General features: G+C 42.3%; 1 protein-coding gene across 3 annotated transcripts in view; it reads right to left on the bottom strand.

Moving 5' to 3' along the window:
- The window catches only part of tenm3 (teneurin transmembrane protein 3), a 469,376-nt gene that overhangs the window by 244,176 nt on the left and 203,187 nt on the right, over positions 1-22,013 (bottom strand). For all 3 annotated transcript variants that reach the window (XM_086210453.1, XM_086210454.1, XM_086210455.1), the window contains 4 exons: positions 8,383-8,638; positions 5,474-5,594; positions 4,479-4,549; positions 1,211-1,498 (listed from right to left, as the gene is read on the bottom strand). In XM_086210453.1, the coding sequence (XP_086066579.1) occupies positions 1,211-1,498; positions 4,479-4,549; positions 5,474-5,594; positions 8,383-8,485 (583 nt within the window). In that variant the 5' untranslated portion in view covers positions 8,486-8,638. The remainder of the gene's footprint in view (positions 1-1,210; positions 1,499-4,478; positions 4,550-5,473; positions 5,595-8,382; positions 8,639-22,013) is intronic.

The following is a 22,013-nucleotide window of genomic DNA, read 5'->3' as shown; positions in this document are numbered from 1 at the left end:
ACATCATCGACCCTGAGAACCATGGAAAAATAAATCAAGGAAAATGATGACTCAGCTCAAACTGTGATACAAGCATGTTGCGTGAACACATCCATCTCACCTCCCCTTATGAGCCGGAGGGCTTTTTTAGCATCGGCCACCCCAAAAAATAAATAAATAAATAAAGAAGCAAATTTTAATAAAGATCTCAGAGAAGTATAATTAGCACCACTGATTTTATATTCTCCTGCGTGGAGTTTAAATGCTTGTGAAAGCATCTCAGTGCTGCCGCGGCTGAAACATCTCTGGATAAGAGCCTTCTCTTCAGACGAGGGTCTGCTGCTGACTGAGAGTCGTGAAGCACTCGCAAACACGTGAAACCCTCTGGCAGGGTTGCATGTGTATTGATATACTGCTTCAATGGATTGCTATTTTATTCTATTCTTTTGAGGCATGGATTTACAAATCAGAATGATTTGTGTGATTTCTTTTCGCCAGCCTCTAACGACTGCTAGGTGTATTCCCAAACATTCTGTTGTGAAACACAGGGAAGAATTCCTCATTATTTTTCAGATGGAGAGGACATAAAAATAGGCTCAGTAATCAGATGCTGATTAAGTTGCTGCTGGCTGGGATTTCATCGGCGCAGGTCTTCTAAAAGTCTTTGCATGTTCCCTCATTAACTACAAACATGGACATGTGAGGTCAAAATCCTATTAATCTTCTTCACCACGAAAAATGCCAGTGATTTCAAACCAGGTAAATAAAAAGTGTGTGTGGTGAAAAATGACCTGGTGGGATCGTCGCGGTCGCTCACCATCCAACAGGGTCCGAGTCAACAGGAGTCACTAAACATGACGTATTTGCATGAGCTAGTTTCCTTTTAAATTTCATCAATAAGAAGCTCAGAACTGAGAAGTGATTATGTTGCTGATCATCTGTTCAGGATTCTGGATGCTGCACAGCCGCTCGCAGTACCAGGGGGCCCACTAACTGTTTTATGTAGCTGATAAATACAAATAAATCTCTCTTAGCGGTCTTGTGTCTGAGATGGGAGGGTGTCCCTGTGGTTGGCAGCTGGGGAGGGGGGGTCATTAACAGAATGAAAATACATCATAACTCTAGCTTGACATACGTAAGAGCACGGGAAGTTAAAAATACTGCGGAACAGGATTGGAGTCTGGAGCAGGACTGAAAGAGCAGAGAGGACAAAGAAGCCAGGACGTCCTACCATTGTCGCTGTCCGACTTGTTCTCGTGCTCGGTGTCGGTGAGAGTCAGCACTGAGTTGGAGCGGCTGGACAGACAGGAGCTCCTCCCGGAGGATTTACCCAGGCCCCCGCGGCCCCACAGACGCATGGCGCGCTCTGGTGACATCACAGCCTGGCTGTCCATATCTATGTCCGGGGCTGTGCCGACAGAGAAGCCTCGGTGGGGAAGGCCCATCTCTGAGCAGAAGGCCAGGCCGCGACGTGACGGCGGCTCACAGATGCCAAGCTGACGAAGGCTGAAATTCTGACCTGGAATAAATGTTTTAGAATGTGAATATATCAGTAGAAACACTGCTGTCTGTGTAGAAGTACACACTATATCAGTAGAAACACTGCTGTCTGTGTAGAAGTACACACTATATCAGTAGAAACACTGCTGTCTGTGTAGAAGTACACACTATATCAGTAGAAACACTGCTGTCTGTGTAGAAGTACACACTATATCACTAGAAACACTGCTGTCTGTGTAGAAGTACACACTATATCAGTACAAACACTGCTGTCTGTGTAGAAGTACACATATATTTGGGGGTGAGACACACAAGAGGGATGGAAGAAATGATTTCTGATTTCCAGAAACCAAAACAAAAAAGAAAGATTGAAAATCAATAGCAATAAATTGTAATTGCAATTGATTTGGTAGTTGAATTAAAAGGATTGTATGAGTGCTGTGTGTGTGTGTGCGTGTGTGTGTGTGTGTGTGCGTGTGTGTGTGTGTGTGTGTGTGTGCGTGTGCGTGTGTACGTGTGTACGTGCAGTGTGTGTATGCTTCAGCCACCTCCCAGGACAACGACTCTGACGTCTTTCTTCCGGGGGTCAAGCGCTGAAACACGGGACAGCCTGAGAGCTGGACTGGAGCCACGCAGCAGAGGCCGCATGAACCCAGTGTTTGTTCAGAGCATCGATGCACCACAACACATCAGCAGACAGAGCAAAACTACACGGACGTTCCTGAATGTGGAACCAAAACCTTGGGCTTTTTGTCTCAGGCATAAAACAGCTCTCTGTTAATTTCATCATTAATTATTTGACTTCTCGTGAAAAAATAAAGTGTCATTTGTGCTTTTAAATTCAGTCCAATCAGTCGAAGGCTCAGTGATGACAGTGTGACATCACACGCAGACAGAGACGGCGAATCCTTATTGACTCGATCCCCTCAATCCAATTTAGTCATTACAGGACAAGAGAGAGAGATTACAGATTACGGCTTAAAGCCCTAACACTTTCAGGGAGTGTGAACGTGTCTCCTCATCGTGTTGGGAGGAACATTGTCAACATCCTGGTTCAGCCTTTTCTCCTCAACGTGATTCTGTCCTCTCACGCCGTCTGATCGCATCTGTTGGCGTATTCACCAGAGCGTTAAAACTGGAGGGTACAAAGCTATTTTGATGATTATTTGGTGCTCAATTTATAATAGAAATAACAACAAAATAATGATAATAATAATAATGATAATAATAATAATAATAATAATTTGGAAGTCATTCCTGATAAATTGTGGAAATCTGAGGCCTCCAGATGAGATGGTAAAGTTACTTGTTGTGTTCAACACTTGAACAATGTCCATTTGTTAGGGGACTTTCATCGGTTCTCCTAGAAAAACGATGGTAATTAGATGAGAAAATGAATGCTGCTCCATAAAGGAGAAAAAAAAAACAGCACTGTCTTTAAAAATCCCTTCCAATGTCAAAGGTAAAAGACGGTGAAATTTCCAGTATGATTTTTCACATTTACACTCATTGACAGAATTAATTGATTCAATAATAAAAATAATATGGAGTCATCATTCATGAGGGGCCTTCATCTAAACAGATATTTACATTCTAAAATATCCTCCAATGTACACTTTTGTCATTGCACTCCATGAAAGTCATCAAATATGGATATGTCAAACTACAAATTTCAGCACGAGGACGGACAACATCCATCCATCCATCCCTCCATCCATCCCTCCATTTTCGCTAATGCTTATCTGTTAAGGGTTGTGGGGGTGGGAGGGTCTGGATCCTATCCCAGCTGACATTTTATAAGAGGCGGAGTTCATTTTGGACGAGTCCCCAGTATAATAATAATAATAATGATAATAATAATAATAATAATAATAATAATAATGATAATGATGATAATAATAATAATAATAACAATAATAATAACACAAGCCACTTAATAAGTTTAGTTTGTGCAGCTTTTGTGTATTTTTTTATTTAATGGTTGTGCAAATTTTTGCATTCATGAAAAACAATCCTACATGCTGAAAACATACAAATACAGTTCTGTATTAATTATGTTGTTCACTCCAGGATTTTATTAATGTTTTGCAACATGCTCATACTACGAGACATAATGGGGCCAAGGGTTTGTACCTTTTTATCGCCTCATATCGCATTTTCATGGGGAAAACAAACAGAACACACTTAATAATGGGTGTTTAAGGAAGGAGCAAAAATTGCTTCTTGAATATTTCAGCACCCGCAAACTGGAGTGGATTATATATTCAGAATATTTAATTTTGCATTGAATTTCATAAGTCATCAGGGTAACTCTTTCATATCAGGTGGCAACAGGCTGAAACTTGGCTAAGATGTCTGATAATCTTTTTAAATATAAATGAAAAGAAGGCAAACAAATTATTGGAAAAATCTCAGTGTCTTCCTCTTCATCTTTGATCAGCAAATGAAAAAGGAAATTCTAAACACTTTCTGTAATTAATGGCACAACAAGAGATCAGGGGTGATGCCATTCAATTAAAAGTCATATTAATTTTAAATGAGGTCCAATTATGCGGGCGGTGAAAACCAAGCGATAAGATGATTGGGTAATTATGACTTTTTCACTCCCTAAAATTGACACTGTGTTAACTGGAGCTGGAGAACAACTGACACCCTGCCAAAACCTGAAAGTGCTCCTCTTTTCTTTTAAGGTGTTTTTTCTCTCGTTCAGCTAAAATTTAGGATTCAGTGTTCTGTCATTCATTTAATTAGAGTGTGTGTGTTTATGTGTGTAGGTGTGTGTGTGTGTGTGTCAGATTGCTGATGTGTTAAGTGTTGGATGGGTGATATATTGAGTGTTTTTAACTATTACATATCAACCTGGGAATCACAAAGGATACAATAATAATAATGATAATAATAATAATAACTACACAACTCTTTTTAGTGTGTGTGTGTGTGTGTGCACAAGTGCGTGTGTGTGTGTGCACAAGTGCGTGTGTGTGTGCACGGACTCTCACCTTGTCTGCTGTAATCATCCTGCTCGCGATGAACCATGTCCTTGTGTCCCTTAGTCGTCCCATACAATAATCTGTCAACACCCAAGGACAACAGTCATGTGTTGATGTGGAGCGATGAAGGCTCATCCTTCAGGATCCGTCCCGTCCAACTCACTCTGCCTCTCTTTTGTTTGGTTTCTTTTTGGTTGAGTTACAGGTGATGTATTTGGTTCGGGTTCAAACAAGAACGGGCCTGTAATGCTTATGGAGGTCAAAATAATATTAACTGCAACTTTGCCAACATTTCTTTTGACTTTAATAACCACATTCTATGATCAAGAGAGACTGTTACAATTTAATTGATGGTGCCATGATATATGTTGTCCTCTGGTTGATAATTAATGCACATAACAATTACACTAAATGCTACATTATATATATATATATGTGTGTGTGTGTGTGTGTGTGTGTGTGTGTGTGTGTGTGTGTCTGCCATTGCATATCTCTGTCTTATCTTGCTCTCTCTCTCATACACACGCACACACACACGCACACACACACACACACACGCACACACACACACATATATGTGTGTGTGTGTGTGTGTCTGCCATTGCATATCTGTCTTATCTTGCTCTCTCTCTCATACACACGCACACGCACACACACACACACACACAATTTTCTGAACTAGCTGGGTAACCACAGCTCCAAACTCAATGCACAAGCATTGAGCTTCAAATATGACCCATATACACTGCTATTAAAATATTACTATTTATGAATGAATAACATGCAGCTGTAATTTGTACTGATGTGGAATACGCCGGGATCATAGCTTATAAATAACCATGATTGTGCCAAAAGTCTCCTGTCTGGCATGTTCCTGTTAATAGATATGAATAAAAAACAAATTAGAGAGTGAGAATAATTTTCGTTCTCCTTTGTTGTTGTTGTTCATGAACCGTTACCCACGGGAACCTGACAGAACTGAGATTAGAGATTAGAGGTGCAACCTGGTCTGGTCTTGGTGTTGGTCAAAGGCCTTGAGCGTTTCACTGGAGGAGTAGGACTTCTGGGTGGGGACCCGGAGGCCGTGGGAGCTGATGGCACAATCTTCACTGTCCCCTGATGAACCTAGTACAGACACACACACACACATTGTCACACACACACACACACACACACACACACACACACACACACACACACACACACACTTCACAATTGTGGTCGAAATGCTCAATGGATTTGATTGCTCATATCTTCAGCAACTTTACGAAAGAAAATGTTGCCGTGAGTCAGTCTGAACACGGCGTTTTCTAAAGTAATCAGAGGTGCCTCATGTGACCTCCCACTTGCAAACAATACCAACAATTAATGGTAATGGGGTTGCTCTCACCTTTGTCAAGTATAATTTCAAGCTTTTAAGACTTTTTGTGTCAGAAATCCACTTTCAATATCAATAGGGGTATTTTTGTGCAGTATGTCAGTGTAATAGTGTTGAAAAATATATCTTAATCACAACTAGACCAGCAGGAATGAATCAGCAGGGTTCAAGCCCCGTGTGCAAGTCGAACCCTGGTGCCCAGCAGAAAGAGCAGCATTATGAGAAGAGACTCACTAAGTCTCCCGTTAGCAGGATCAGTTGTAGCCGAGAAACTCAACACCATCTGGTCCTGAGGTAAAACCATTTCGTCAACAACTTCTGCATTTTGGGGTCAATCAAAATTATATTAAAAACTTTCCATCTCCAGTGTTTCAACATTATGTGTATCAGTGTAAGAGGAGTTTGAACATGTAACTTTTTCATTTTGTGCAATTCTGTACCCTGACATATGAAGCTCAGAGGTTCAGAGGGACATGACAACTTTTTGTTACTACATTGCTTTGACGATAAGTTTTGTACTTTTGAGGGTTGTTGTTTTCCATCCATAGTATACCAACATTATGTGAGCAAATTTCAGTCAAAAACAGACCAAGAGTCAGACAGATATTTGAAAAATAATGTTTTACGTTACGCAATTTTGTGCCACAGCGCCTCCTCTTGACCGACTTGCGCCAAACGCGCCACAGAGATTCAGGCTGAAAGCATTTCAATTGGGGAAACTTTCATGGTAATCGGACCAACATTTGACAAGATCCAGGGAACTTCCTCTTTTGACTGTACCGTTCATTTATTTGTATTGTTTGCATTTGTAAAAGTAGGTTTTGGGAATTTTCATGACGACGATGACGAAAAAAATTTACAGGCAGAAATGGGTGTGGCCTATCTCAGGTGATTCAGCTTGCTCCAGGTAATGCATGGATGTGGTATTGATGTGCACATGTAACTAAAGTGTAGAAAAGTACACTGTAAGTCAGTCCAGTGAGGAGATGAAAGTACTTGACATGCAAAGACACATCACTGCAAATTCAAGCCTTCTAGACGCTGTGGGAAAGACAATTTGGTGACTGTAGAGATTGGTAAGACAGACAGAGAGACAGACAGACAGACAGACAGACAGACAGACTACTTTATTAATCCCTTTTGGATGTTTCTCAACATTCATTCACAGCACTGTTACCATAGAATAGACATAAATGATACCTTATCGAAAAATAGCAAAGAAGAGAAAACAAAGACTATATATATATATATATATATATATATATATATATATATATATATATATATATATATATATATATATATATATATATATATATATATATATATGCATATATATATGCATATATATATATATATATATGCATATATATATATATATATGCATATATATATATATATATATATATATATATATATATATATATATATATATATATATATATATATATATATATATATATAGTCTTTATATATATACATATGCATATATGCATGTGCGTGTGCCTGTGTGTACCTGGATGATTATGTATATGTGCAAAGTGACAGGAATAATAATAATATTAATTGTTTTTATTTATTAATAATATTAATTGTTCTTAATTGTTATTATTATAACAATAATAATTATAACAATAATAATGATGATGATATAATATAATAAAAAATAAAACAATAATAATAATAATAATAATAATAATAATAATAATAATAATAATAATAATAATAATAATAATATGCAGTCTCTTATATTGCACGAGTGTCCGGTTGTTATCGGGGCAGGTTGGTGCTCAGCCCTCTCCTCCAGTCCTTCTGTTGCCCCCCCCTCCAGTGAGGAGGTGAACAGTTTGATGGCTCGGGGGATGAAGGAGTTCTTCAGTCTGTTGGTCCTGCACTTGGGGAGGAGCAGCCTCTGGCTGAACAGGCAACTTCAAGTAGGATCCATAAGATCTCAGATCAGATCTCAAACCATGTTTTTATTGAAATGGGGGTAAGCCCACTAAAAATAGGTGATTGCCCCGTTTCCTGTTGAACCTTCATTCTTTGATCTGTATTTTCTTTTTCCTGGTAGTTGTACATTGGTACGGAATATCACTGTGCTGGCCAGGTGACAGGTGTGTGTTCCTGCGCACAAATAAGTGTCCACTTTGGTTTTCACGCTCCATCAATGTCGAACAGAGCGAGAGCCAATAAACACGGGTGGCTCCTGCTAAGCTCTGTTGTGCCCTTTCATACAGAAGACAGAGGCCAGAGATTGTGTTTTTGTCAGCGTGCACCCTAAACCGACGCCTCCTGGTGTCTGCGTCAGGTGGCACTCAGACAAACATCTTACAAGAACTCCAGAACACACAACAGTGTGGGGCCACAACACTTTTTTGGGAAATAACTTGATGTCTGCAATGACACAAATTTCAGACTTAATGTTTGAGGACTTTATGTAAAGCAACAGATGGACGTGGTGAAAGACAGTTTGACTTTCATCTGTTGGTGAACAAACTCCCGAGTGAGCAAAGACACAAATGACGGATGTCTCACCGATGTAGGGCCCCTCCTTGTCCTTGCGGCCTTTGGTGAGTGAGCAGTATGGGCGGCGCTCTTTCACTTCCATAATGCTTCTGCTGGTGCTGCTGGCAAACATACAGGCATGCTGCTCTACAGCTGCATAGACAGAAAGACAGCTAGACGGACAGCAAGAGAGAGAAAGAAAGAAAGTCACAGGGAGAGAGGGAAGGAGAGAAAGAGCGAGACAGAGGGAGAGCGAGAGAGAAAGATTCCAGTGGTTGGGCTCGACCTGCAAAGACACACAGACAAACAGGCATAATCAATGACAGTCACCGAGCGAAGTCGCGTCCTCATCAGCGAGCATCAACGGTGATCCAGTGGGGGCTCCTACAGTGATGATGGTCATCAGCTACAACGTGTTTCCCATGTGGATTTTTTGTGTACTTGTACTCAAACACGGCAGCAGTCCATCTTACAGGTGCGAAAGTGAGACAGAACCACAGGAACATCATTTCTGGACCATAACAGGTTTTTTTTCCTATTTTTTCATGTTCCTTGTAGTTTTTGCTGGAAGTGAAACACGAGTGGATGAGCTTCCTGTGTGCGCCAGCGTGTGGATGCCAGGCACTGCTAACAAACGTTTGCTGGAGACAAATGCCAACACTGTTTGCACAAATGTAAAAGTCTTGTTATCATATTCATCAGTGAAAAAAATCAATTTTCTTTTTAAAAAAAACATTGTTTATTTAGACAATGTATATGGTGGCACTTTGACACTGGACTCTAGATTCACTAAGACACAGAAGGCAACAAATCACAATCAAAAAACACTGAAGACCAAACAGTCGGTTAAATAATCAAGATGGAAAACTGCATCCAGTCCACCTCACCAACACACAGTCTTTGTGCTGCCTTCCAGCTCCACAACAACCTTCTGGAGTCTTCCCACTCTTTCCCTGCTGTGCAGGGTATCATACAACAACTGATCATCTTCTGTCTGGTTGCAGTTATGGACCAAACCACACATATAGGTCACCTGAATGAGGAAAGCACCACATGACAGCCTCAGAAGGGCAGAGCGGCCCTCTGGGTTCAGTCTGTGTCCTGTGGGACTCAGATGTCTGTAGCCGGGACACCAGGGGACACGGATAACTTTAGCCATGCTAGTGAACTGCTACTAACAATAAAAATGCAAAGCACCAAGTTGACATTCTGCTGGAAAATGGTTGGAGCGAAAAGGCTGTTGTGTGCGTATAAATGAACCTAGAACAAATGTGCTCTTTGTCTTTATGTCTAGTCTGGCAGGGAAAGAGTTAACAGAGGACAGAATCTCAGGAGGGTGGATGCAGTTCAAGCCGACCTGGATGACATCATTGTCAAGTGTGCATCACACCATAAAACCTCATGAGACAAAAAAAAACCCTAAAAAACAAACATATCAAAGACAAAACATCATATCTGGCATGGAAAGCTTCAAATGGAATTTTCTTCAGTTTGCCACATCGGTGAGAGGGTTGCTGTGCATGTCCTCTGTCTCAGCTGGCAAAATCTAGAGCTCCTCACACATCGGTAGGTATGTTATTTCTCACATTTAGCTGAATGTAATCTGTAATTTCAGCAGTCTGTCCTGTCAGAGTCCTCCAGCATTCTTTTACATGGACAGAAGTGAAGACCCGGTATCTACATGCGTGTGTGATGCCAGGATTACAAACAATGAGAGAATAAGCCTGAGGTTACCTGACCGGACTCCAGATGACCTTGAGGGAGGATGGATTACCGGAGGAAGGATTACAGCAACACATCGAGCATGTGAGAATTTCACCGATGTACGTGGACCTGAATATCTCTTACTCACCAACTTGTTCTGGTGAATGTTTGGGTGGGGAGCACTATATGAGAGGAGCGATCCTGAATGAGCCAGCCTTCGTGTATCGTACTCTCTGGGTGCTCAGGGTTCTCAGTGATGAGGCATTCCTAGTCACAGTCTGAAACCAACAGTCTCCTTCGTCAGGGAGAAGCAGCAAAATAGTTTGATTTGGTTGGAATCTGTTCTCCTGATTCATATTCTACTTGTGTGTCCTCACGAACAGAACTTTAAATGCATTCTGACTGGAGCCACGGGTGCCATAATGCTCTGTACACTTTAATCTTTGGTTTCAGTCCAGTTTCACAAAAAGCTTGGGTGGCTTGTCACACTGCAGATCTGGACTGTAAGGAGACTGTCGTAACTAATCACTCTCACATTCAGCCGTTATCTGAGAATAAAAGCCACAGTCACAAAGGCACTTCTGAGAAGTCATTTGGGGAGCTATGCAGTGGGGATGAGCCCATTTGTTTTGTTCTGCCTTTATTGAGTTCTTCTGCTCTAAACTAAATAGAGCAAAGTAACAAGTTTTTGATGGCTGTCCCCTGCTGAGCAGAGCAGATGGACTACGTCTGCATCTCTGTCCCGCACACGGTCTGAGCAGCTAAAGCTCACTGTTGTCCTCCTGTATGTGCTGATTGTCACGACAACTAACTGGACAGCTGCAGGCACCTGCACACTGTTAGGACAACTGCTGAAAAAGACTTGTACGAGAGCTCCAAGGAAGTTGTTTCGCACCTTGAAGGAGAAAAAGAGGAAGACGTTTTTGAAGATGATTTTTTTTGGGTGAAAGACGAGGTCGTGTGAGTGTCTCTCGATCACGTCTGTGGTGCTCGGAGCAGGAAGAAACATCCAGCGGATGCGGATGCTGCTGCTACGGCTCCAACAACCAGCCTCCCAGGATGCGGCACCTTCAAACTCTGTTTTTGCAGTCAGGTAAACTGCTTTTGTCTCTGACAGCCTGATGATGTAGAGCAAGCAAAACTTCAGACGGGTCAGCCGATCTGGTTGCAATCGGTCCAATGCGCCCTCTGGACAGGAAATTTGAATTGAAGAAGTTGTGCATGCTCAGTTTGAGGTCACTCTACATCAAGATTCATTTAATTGTCAAAGGTGATACAGTACAGGTGATCACAAGTCAACCTGGGAAACACAAACTGGTAAATATTTGATGGGTCAACTCCAAAGAAAGAAGCTGAGCCGGACGAGCTGGGAGCAGCCAGCCAGTTCTTCCTCAGACTGAAGCCTTGTGTCATACGTTGTAGTCCAGACAAACGTTTTCATGTGCAGCAGTCAGACAACATGGAACATTTACAAGAGCTAAAAACTGAAGGAAAATTCAAATTAGAGGTAGTGGAGCCAACCAATGACAGATACAAACACTGAATTAACATTCAAATGACTGAACTAGATCAAGCTGTATGATGTCACTGGCAGGTGTACCCCAGGCTCAGTGAAAGTACTGATATTTGATAGGAAGTATTACTTACTTTCACCAAAAACACACCTCTCCAGAAGAAGAAAATGCCAGTGTGTGTACAAGCTGTTCCTAACTTCCTCTCAACATGCCAGACTTCACACACCTCAAAATGCTGGATGTCATGTGAATCCACAGCATTCAGGCGATTCCGACAGTACATATATGGGCACATTTGTTGTTATTATTTTCATCATATTTTAGTATTGAAGAAACCACATCTGCTGCTATGAAGACTTTCACAGCCTATAGAAAGTCAGAAAAGGTTCAAAGTGAAGTTTCTGTGTTGAAGTATGATGTAAGCCCAGGGGCCACTCGTTTCATTTGTCCAGGGGCCCAAATGTTTCCAAGCAGGTACCGTAAGGACCAGGCATTAATTTTATATTAACCCAAACGCTACCAATACATATAAAAACTTCAGACAACTAACGCTGCTCATTTTTTATTTATCCATATCCATCTTCTATTTTCACAGGCTTGCATTTGGGAAGCAATGTTTAAAAAAAAACAACAACTTTTTTGACTGAGAAGTTTTGGTTATTTTGTATGATTTATTATTAGACCAATTAGAGTCACATGACAAAACAAAGTGACATGTTGGAGACAAGCATGTAAAGGAACCTGATGGCACCGATCGTTCCTACTGCATCGGCCGTGCTGTAAGCTTGCATTTCATTCCCAACTCTTCAGTCTCAGAACAAAATCTGAAAGAGTGAAGGATCAAAAGAACATACGAGACGGTTTGAACTGCCCACAGAAGCTTGGAACTACTGCATAGGAATAGGATTCACAAATGTGAGAGACCCATGTTCACGAACATACATGAACACTGGGACAGTGCTCTCAAACTTTACTAGCCCATTATTTGACTATTACGCTCTTAATCAACCAAAACCTCAGCAATCATTGTCAGTCTGTGGTGGGGGGGCGGACAGACCGCCACTGCTGGGCGCCGATGATCAGTAGTCAGCCGAATCACGTCACGACTACCGAGCACCATATTGTGTTAAAATGTTTGGTGCCAACGTTCAGGAGGGAGAATTCTTATCTGGTTGTGCCACCGCTTCCCTGCCTCTGCTGCTTGTCCAAGGGCTGGGTCTCCCTCCCTCCCTCCCTCCCTCCCTCTCTCTCTCTCTCTCTCTCTCTCTCTCTCTCAGGTTTGTTCAGCGATGTTTATTCAGACATTCCGCTGACTTCCACTTAGGTGAACAGCCTAAGCCCAGTCCAAATCCTAAACAATTGATGCCTAACCTTAACCTTCATCTTAATCCTAACCTTAACTTTAACCTTAGCACAATTCACATCTTAACTAACTGTAAATTTAACCGGGAACTCTGAATTTATGTCGTGCAGTCCTATGGGGACTAGAGGTCCTGATAGGGTTAGTGTTTATACCACAATAGCTCTCCAATAGGTAACAAGGGACACACACACACACACACACACACACACACACACACACACACACACACACACACACAGAGGAATTGATGAATTGAACATACATAAATGAATACAGCCTGACTAAACACCTGCAGCTCAATGTCGAGGGCCTGACAGGAGGATCTGGTGGGCTGGTGTGGCCTGAGATTCACCTGTGAACGATCCGTGCCTCAGGCTATGAGAGCATGAGAGCACAGGAGCACATGGCTGCATACCTAACCCTGAGGTCCATGGCGTAGGCCCTCAAGTACGACCCTGGAACAGTTCCTGTGTGATGCTGTCCTGGTCCACGTGGTACCATCACACCCCCCCCCCCCGTGTCCTTGTCTGAATGGAGCTCTGTTAGCTGCTGCACATATTTCAGTCAACGTTACAGTTAGGCAATATTCATTAGCTCGATTTCAAAAATGATTCACCCTTGACAAACACAAAAACCCAACAATTTGGCATACAGGCCCCGCCACCATCTAGTGTTTGGGAGCCACAACTGCAGCCCCACACAGTCACGCCGTTACAACTCCTCAGCCTGGAGAGGGTCAAAAGACTCCGAGGGTGAATTCCTATTTTCATTCAACATCCACGTGTCATGCTGTCTGCCTCCATTCACTTCCTCTGTAAATTGATTTGTGGTCCGAACATCCTCGAGAGTTCTCAGCCCCCTCAAAGACTTGTATTAGTATGGGGGGGGTCACAAAGCTACCTCCTGCTCTCTATTGTACCTGCACGCATAACTGAGCTGACATGTGCTTCCATTCATTACACTGTGCTGGGACATTTAACTGTTGATTGCTCCCCATGTATCATGCAAATGTGTTCATATGAATGTAAATGAACTGCCACCTCACTGGCACACCTGACAGCCTGCTTCATCCCTCACTCTAACCCGCCTGCACTCGTCAGGGTGTCACTGCTGCCCCCCTCAGGAGAATCCTCCTGTGCTGAAACCCTATCACAGTCATTTTTCAGTTCTTGTGAATATAACCTTGTTCAAAAAAACAACAACTGTTTGCCAGTTTCATCTTTCCATGCTGTTGGTCATTATTCCTCTAGATTAAAGAGTAAGAGGCAGAAAAAGAAATGTTCTAAAAGCCGTCTCTTGTTTCACAGTCATGTTCATCTACATAAAGCTGAGCTGAACTGATTACACACGTGCATCTGGGAACATCCTCATTAAAATGAAGTGTAAACTAGCTTAGACTGAAGTGTCCAAACAGTTAACCACTAATAAAAAGCGCACCAGCTTCATTTGTGCACTCTACTCTCTACACCAGCGAGTTGATATAAACACGCACAGTGCTGCGGGGCCACGCCCTCACAGCCCCGCCCCCTCTGCTGCCGTGTTGGCCTTCTCCCTCATCTCATCGACTCTGAGTTTAGCTTTGTAGCGATGGCACCTTTGGGGCCCTGCAACTGGTTGTGGAGTGGGCAAATTAAACATGTCTGCTGTTTGGAAATACTTTAGGTTTGAGGCTGGCGAGCAGAGAGAGGTGGAGGACGTAAACAAGTCCATACGCAAGCCGCAAGTGCGAACAAAAGATGCAAAAAACATAAATTCAATGAGGCACTGGAAGGCATGACATCTCTCATCAAATCATCATTAAATTATTAAAGATGGCGGTCCAGCGAGCTGTTGTTGAGAGTGTTTGTGATTCTCAAAGCTGACCCGTCTCCCTGAGGACTATCTCTCAGCAGTTTCATCTGAGAGGTAAATGAACTCAGATGTTGCTGTGCTGAGCCAATGAAATCTCACTTGATCTGGAAACTAGCGAGGTATTTTGTTCAGAAACCAAAGGTTTCTGCAAGTGTGATGTTACTACAGTTACTTTACTGTTCTCTGCCACTGGACAAGAAAAGTCACCCCTCCTTGTGCTGTTCTCTTGTTCTAATGTTGTCTTTTCATAAAAAAAAAATCAACCATTTCATGTCTTCTATTGTGTTTATATTTGAATTCAACACACAGCAAGAAAATACATGTGTGGATAAAGAAAAGCAAAGCAGGATTAATGATTGTGAAATGTCTGCAAATGTAGATTTGTGGGAATAATCCCTGCACACCTTCATTTAGTCATGATCTTATATCAACAGACTGTGGGTTTAATTTAAAACACCATCATAGCTTTCCACCTGCCAACAGATGTTACTTAGAAAAACATAGCGCCACCAGTCCGTCCAATCAGTCCAACCTTTCTGCCAAGTTTAGGACTTTTAAGGCAAAAGAAAAAGGAGAAGAATAATCAGAACACCAACGACAGGGTTCCATGAATGCAAATGAACAGCACAACAGATACGACAACAGATATCCTGCAAGTGTGTCACTCTATGACAGGAGTCTGTGAGTGAGTGTTGTAGTGCAGCTTGTGCTGGAGGGCAGTTTGAGGATGGCATAGTTGACAGGCCAGCTGCTTTTTATGCCAAGTTACAAGTAATGAGGTAGAAGGTAAGCGGAAGGGATGAATCCACAGGCTGTCAGCACTTTTTAAAGTCATGTGTTTACCCCTTTGGATACACATAAAGTCGCCAGCTGCTGTTGATTGGAGTTACAGCCGGAGCTTAGCATGACCATTGGTACAAAGGACACTGCACTGGCTAGCAGTGTGAATACAAAGACATCAGATGTGGCCTTCAAAATAGGTTAATGTTTGAGAGATAGCTCAAATGAAAAGTGAATGAAAGAAAGTCCGACTTTATTTTATGTCCACAGAAAACATCTGAAGGTCTTTGCGAAGAAAGCGGTGGGCACGTAGGCTAAGGAGACACGGCTGTGTGAAGGTTGAAGCGAGGAAAATGTCAGCGATAACTTCAGATATAATAGACTGTGATGACAAAGATGTGGAAATATGATATTGGACTTTCCTGACGACATGCAACGGAACAGAATATTATATTCAGACACACTCAAGCATGTGTGTGTGTGTGGGGGGGGGGGGGGGGGGGCTTACAGCTTTAACCTTAATCTGGAGACACTGAGCCTTAAATCCCCTTCCTTCTGGACCTGCTAGTGTGTATGCATGTGTGTGATTACGGTTAATAATGTGAATGTTTGTTCATGTGGTCATTTTATGATGCACTTTGCTGCTTGAATACTTGGTTTGTGGATTCTATTGTGTTCTGATGTATCTTTTACACATCTATATTTAGCCAGTTTGGGCCAGGCAACACTCGCCTTGTTCATTCAGATAATTGTGCCTGTGCTCACATTCATACACACATTTGGAGTGGAGGAGGAAAGTGGAGCTCCAGTCGTATGCAAAGCACCAGACATGCTCACAGAGGAGCTGCTGTGCTGCCAGGTGCTAATGAGACACATGACATTCACATAAGTGCTGATCTGCATTGAGCTGTACAGCGAGAATGTCGTTGCTCCCAGTAATGTCTCATTCACACATATTATTTTAGCCCCGACTTCCTTCTTCCTGATAGTTTTTAGAGCTTGTTAACCAAAGTCCCAGATCAGGGACAAACCACCATTCGCGTGAGCTGTTCGAGGCCTCGCCGACACATAACAGATGCACCCCAGATATCTGGATCAGTAGGTGATGAGTAACAACCACGAGAGCCGATGAGAATAAAAGACCCGGTGAGAGGGCAAACCTCAGGGACGGGTGCTTGTCACGATAGCAACTGTGGGGGGAATGCACAAGGCTTCTGAATTCTTGCTTGTGTTGTACGTCCCTTCGGACAAAAGTGTCTGCTAAATGAAATTGTAGAATTGTAGAATTCAATGTGCAGCAATGTTGTTGACCCAAGAAGACACTGTTGGTCCCAGGCTGCTGCACCTGCACAAACGACAACTATCAAAATCCATTCTTCACTCATGTTCTTTCCTGATTCTGGTTTATGGTGGCTCTAATGTTCCAAAGTTGCACACCAACAGCTTTGGAATGTAAGATTATTGTGTCATTTCTTGTGTGTTTTCTTCACAACGTGTAGATTGGAGAACAGGCTGACTTGTTGGGGAGTTGTGGTGAATGTCTGACTCAAATTTAAGTTCCTCAATTCAAGACAGAAAATGTACACTGAAACAAGTCAGTATAGAAATGTGAAGTTGATATTCCTCTTCAACAACACAAACCTGCTTCACACCGTTCATCATTTTCTTTCTTGATGTCTAAAGTGCTGGTGTCATATAATCAGCAGACCACAACATCCCAGACAGTAGCTGGTCCATCACAACAACAGGATTTGCTTTCTATGACATCCATTCCATTCGTCCTCTGATGAAGAGAAACTAGAGACTCGGCAATCAGATGCGAGAGGAAACATGCTGGGGGCTTTCATAAGAGATGGAGAATATTTCATATTCTTTTGTAAGTAATATGTAGAAAGTTGCTTACACTCTCCAGGAAGACAGTTAGTACTTCGTTTGTCACAAAATGGTAAACAACCTGACGGAATATAGAAGTACGACCAAGCGTGAGCTGGATGAGTGTGTGAACTGGCAGCTTTGACGCAGCACCATGGTTTTGGTTTGATTCTCACTACTCGTGGATCCCATCCTGCCTCTGCTTCTGTTAGTCACTCTGAGGTCCGTGTCCAGTATTTGGAACTGCTGAGCTTGAAGGGCACACAGGAACAAACACGTGTAAGCACTAAGAGAAGTTCCTGCTGCTTTTCTCTTTCTCCGGCATCTCCCTCTGTCTTGTACTCATGTCATCTCACTCTCACACCTGGCTTTTTCACACGATTGATGAGAGGCAACTGGAAAGTCAGAAACAGACAGACCTATGTTTCTAACAAGGCTTGTCCATGAAAGCACCACAAATAAATGGGGAGAAAATAGTTCTGGATTAATCAATTTAATCATAAATTGTTTGTCACTGGCTGAGATACTCTAAATTTTAGTTTATGTTTATACTTCATTTATAATACTTCAGAAAATAGTGAGGATGTGGTGAAAGTATCACAGCTCAACATCTGGCCATGAAGCACTCCGGCTCATTAATTGGCTTCAGCACCTGTTGACTGAATATAAATCACGGATGAATTAGATGTGAATTTGAAAGCAGCAAGACACTGAAAATCAGGTGCATAGAAACTGTCTCGTGTCCCGTAGAAAGTGCTCAGGCATTCCTAGTAAGTGGAGACGCCAACACGTGCCTTTGATGTTTGATGGTCTGAAACAACTCAGGCGAGTTCCAGAAGAGTGTGAGGTGGTGAAACTGCTGAGGAGGCTCTTGAAGGCCCCAGCTGGTTAAAGACTACAGCAAAGAGTTGGAACAGGAGGGCAGTAACAACAGGAAGAGGGCGGGGCCTGATGAGGACTGATTACAAGATGCATGCGAAGTAAAAAATGAGCAGGAAGTTTGAAACAATGAAGAAAAGGAACAGGATTTCAAAGTCAAACGGGAAATGTCAATTCAACAACTTTTTTTTTTGCAAATTGAAAAACAAACAAACAAACAAACAAACAAACTAAAACAAAACAACATGAACAATATGAACAATATAATCTGGACATCAATTAAAAAACAATGAGAATGAGAAGCTCAATTAATAATGATCCAACCTCAGCAGCCCGCTGTACGCTTCTCCCAGCAACGCCATCATTGTTCCTTACGGACGGTGAGTAGGAAGGCAGTCCATCATGGGACATTCAGAACACAGCCTTAGTTTTCTAATCAATGGAAAACATCATCTGTGCCAAATCTATTGAGCCTCCCGTCACAGGCTGGCCACAACAGCTGCGATCTGCTATGCCAAACTTACACTTCTACCTGAAACACACACCGGATTGCCATTTAACCTTCAATCTCCTTTTGGCTGCTTTACAAAACAACACATTTTGTTTGTAATGCTCTGTCCTGATGGGAAGCCAGCTGGGATAAAGTGTGTGAACTCCACGGGTCACGACGACTGCTGCCCCATGCACTGCAGATTTGGAGAAGGAACTTACTTCTTTCATCGAGGCAAGGTCACTTTCTCCTGACGTTCAAGCGGAAGTGATGCTAACCTCGGCTAACTTAGATAACTCTCCTCCCACACTGGTGTCTTCCCTCTCTCATTGTTTCTCACTGACCCTCATTATCTTACTGGTGGAGAACGATGTCTCCGTAAAGCTGCAATAACACCAGTCTTGTGTAAATTGATGAGAAACCCTATGATATATCGTGAAGGGTTACTCCAAAAACTTTACATGAGACAATGAGTGAGTGGGGAAAAGCAGTGCAGACCTCCTTCAAGGTGGTTTAGTCTCACATTCACTCACTGGCCTCAACAGCCTGGATCAAACTGGATCTACATTTTGTTCCAAATCACCTCTACAATGGATCACTTGCTACATGTTACTTTATCTATCCGTCCATCTAATTTATTCAAACTCTGTCTGACACTATTTGAGATATCAAGATAAAAAACAAGCAAATATCGAGTCCTGGACCCAAAATCAAATGTGTTCTTAGTTAGTGTTTGTGTAATGCTGCTCACAGTGGACATGCACTGAAAACAGAGATAAAAAGAACCTTAGGAAAGAAGTAGAAACGAACGCTGTTGGTACACTGGAATCCTCCGAGTGCAACAGCATCGGTCTGCTGCAAATGTGGTAAATTCCTATTAAATGTTCAAAGGTGCTTCGATTGTCTTGAGAAAAACAATTGTGATACATCAATTCAATAGCTGATTAACGATGGGATCCCCAGTAGGAGCAAACCTGCTCAGTGCCTCTGCCCTCTAAACCCTGCGTCACCAATTTGCTGTCAGTGAGTCAAAAACCAGGGTTAAAATTCTCTAGTTTGACCTCGGCAAACCGTAGCAGCTGAAACGTCTGTAGATTTGGTGTCCTGCTTGTTAAATCTTCTGCTTTTATTTGACAGATGCAGCAGAGGGATGGAGAGAGAGAGAGAGAGAGAGAGAGAGAGAGACAGACAGACAGACAGACAGAGAGAGAGAGAGAGAGAGATGGGGAGACAGATTAGAGCAAAGACTTGCAGCAAAGGGTCCAGCCAGCCAGGAATAGAAACAGGGACTTGCTGCTCGGGGTGTTTGTGCACATGTATAGACTAACCACTCAGCTCTCAGGTCACCTCACGTCTGTTCATGTCTGCATTGTTCGGCTCTACAGATTCCTCCGGTCATCCCTCCTCCCGAGCTCTGAAGGAGGTGCTCAAAATAAAAAGACATTACCATCTGGCATCACATATGCAAACTTCTCTGACATTTATACCGTGTATTGGCAGCTAATGTGCAACATGTGTCACAGTCTGTGGACATATTGCACATTAGCTGGCAGTTGTCTCATATAAGATCATCGAGTAATAAAAACACAGCGTGACTACAACTTGGAAATTCACCAAGGGAGCAGAGGAGGAGATGAGCAATGATCAGTTCGCTGTGGTTTTTTTTGTTAATAAGTGAATTAACAGAGCTTGATCAGGTGCTTCATCAATAATTAAATTGTTAATTAAAAACACCTTGCTCCATTGAACAATGAAGAAAAGCTAATAGGGATTAAAGACCCAGTTCAAGTAATATTGCATCAGCCTAAAAGCATAGAGGACATTGGTATGTAGGGGAAAGTAGAGTTGTTCCCCTCAACAGATCATTACAGATGGGACTATTGATTAGAATCATATGCTCTCAAGCAATCTTAGTACGAAGCAATGAGTTTTTTTATGTTGGATACGTGGCGGTGATTTGGTCAGTTTGGACTCATGAGCAGTGGAGAAGTGTGTCAGGGCCGACCACCAGTGACAGCTAATTTCTAAAGTTGAACCTAAAACAAAGGATGTGTCAGACTGTTTTTTCCTTATCAGCGTAATAACATTTTAGTGCCACGGTCCATTCATGGCAGCTGTAACCAGCCTGCAGTTCCTGACCACCCAGTTGAATCATCTGCCAGAACTCGATTGTCTTTACGTTAATTTGAGCATCTTCGTCTCTTCTGTCCTCCATCCTCCTGCCTGAGCCTCAGAACTCAATCTCATGGTGGTATTTGGAGGGATGTCCCAACTCCTGAAATGCATCTTGAGGAGAGAATAGTGGAGGCTTGCTGGTGGGGCCATGAGTGAGGTTACACAGGTGAATCTGGATCTGCTGCTAGAAAACGTGAGAAGATTCTAGCTCATGAGTGTGATTAATAATAAAATGCGCAACATCAATAAATTCCTGTCACATGATTTCACTTTGTGAACTAAAATCAGTTTGTTTTCATTTTGTTTTGTGTGTCGAAACTTAATTGACATGTCATTAAAGTGATCCTCCAAAGCTTGGTGTGTCTTCATCTGTTGTTTCTTCAATTCGCATCTCAGATGGGAGGGACTCAGACGGAGGAATGAACTAGTTGGGAAACGATGAGAGCCCCATGCGTGACCACAGTTTGAGTTGTAGGCTGAGCTTCATGGGTATCTCCATCACAGGATGAAGGGAGGCTGTTTCAATAACTAACCACCCAATAAAAGCACTCTCATAAAGCCTGACATGACAGCTGCCCATGGTTGTGAAACAACACGTTCATCTTGGTTTATTGTTGTTATTTTTGCTTTTTTCCGAAGGAAAAAGCTCCACTAGGCAAGGCAGAAATCCACAGCCAAAATGAAGTATCAGTAAAACGCCATCAGTCCAACCCTGGTGAAACGGTCCAGGAAAATGGAATGAGGACGATGTTCTCTTACATTGCATTGCATAAACTGAATGGAAATGTGTTTGAGATTACAATAATGCTTGTCTATTAGCAAACTCTACAGATTTATGGATGACAAGATTACAGGATTGATTCAATTAGAAATGTCAAATAATATTAAGTCGGGCACTGAGTGTTGTTGGGGGGGGCATGGGTTGTGTTATGTCACTGACAAAGTCTGACTTTTGACTACATTGAGCACCACACACAGAACTGCTTCTACAGGCAGCAGAAAGCAACAAAGCTATCCAGGATCCAGCCTGTCA

Source organism: Aulostomus chinensis, chromosome 8, assembly GCF_037954235.1.
Source record: "Aulostomus chinensis isolate RoL2024-O1b breed Wild chromosome 8, RoL_Achi_v1.0, whole genome shotgun sequence".
In the NCBI taxonomy this organism is placed as follows: Eukaryota; Metazoa; Chordata; class Actinopteri; order Syngnathiformes; family Aulostomidae; genus Aulostomus; species Aulostomus chinensis.
The sequence above is the reverse complement of the archived record's forward strand: the minus strand, read 5'-3'. Positions and strand labels throughout refer to the sequence as shown.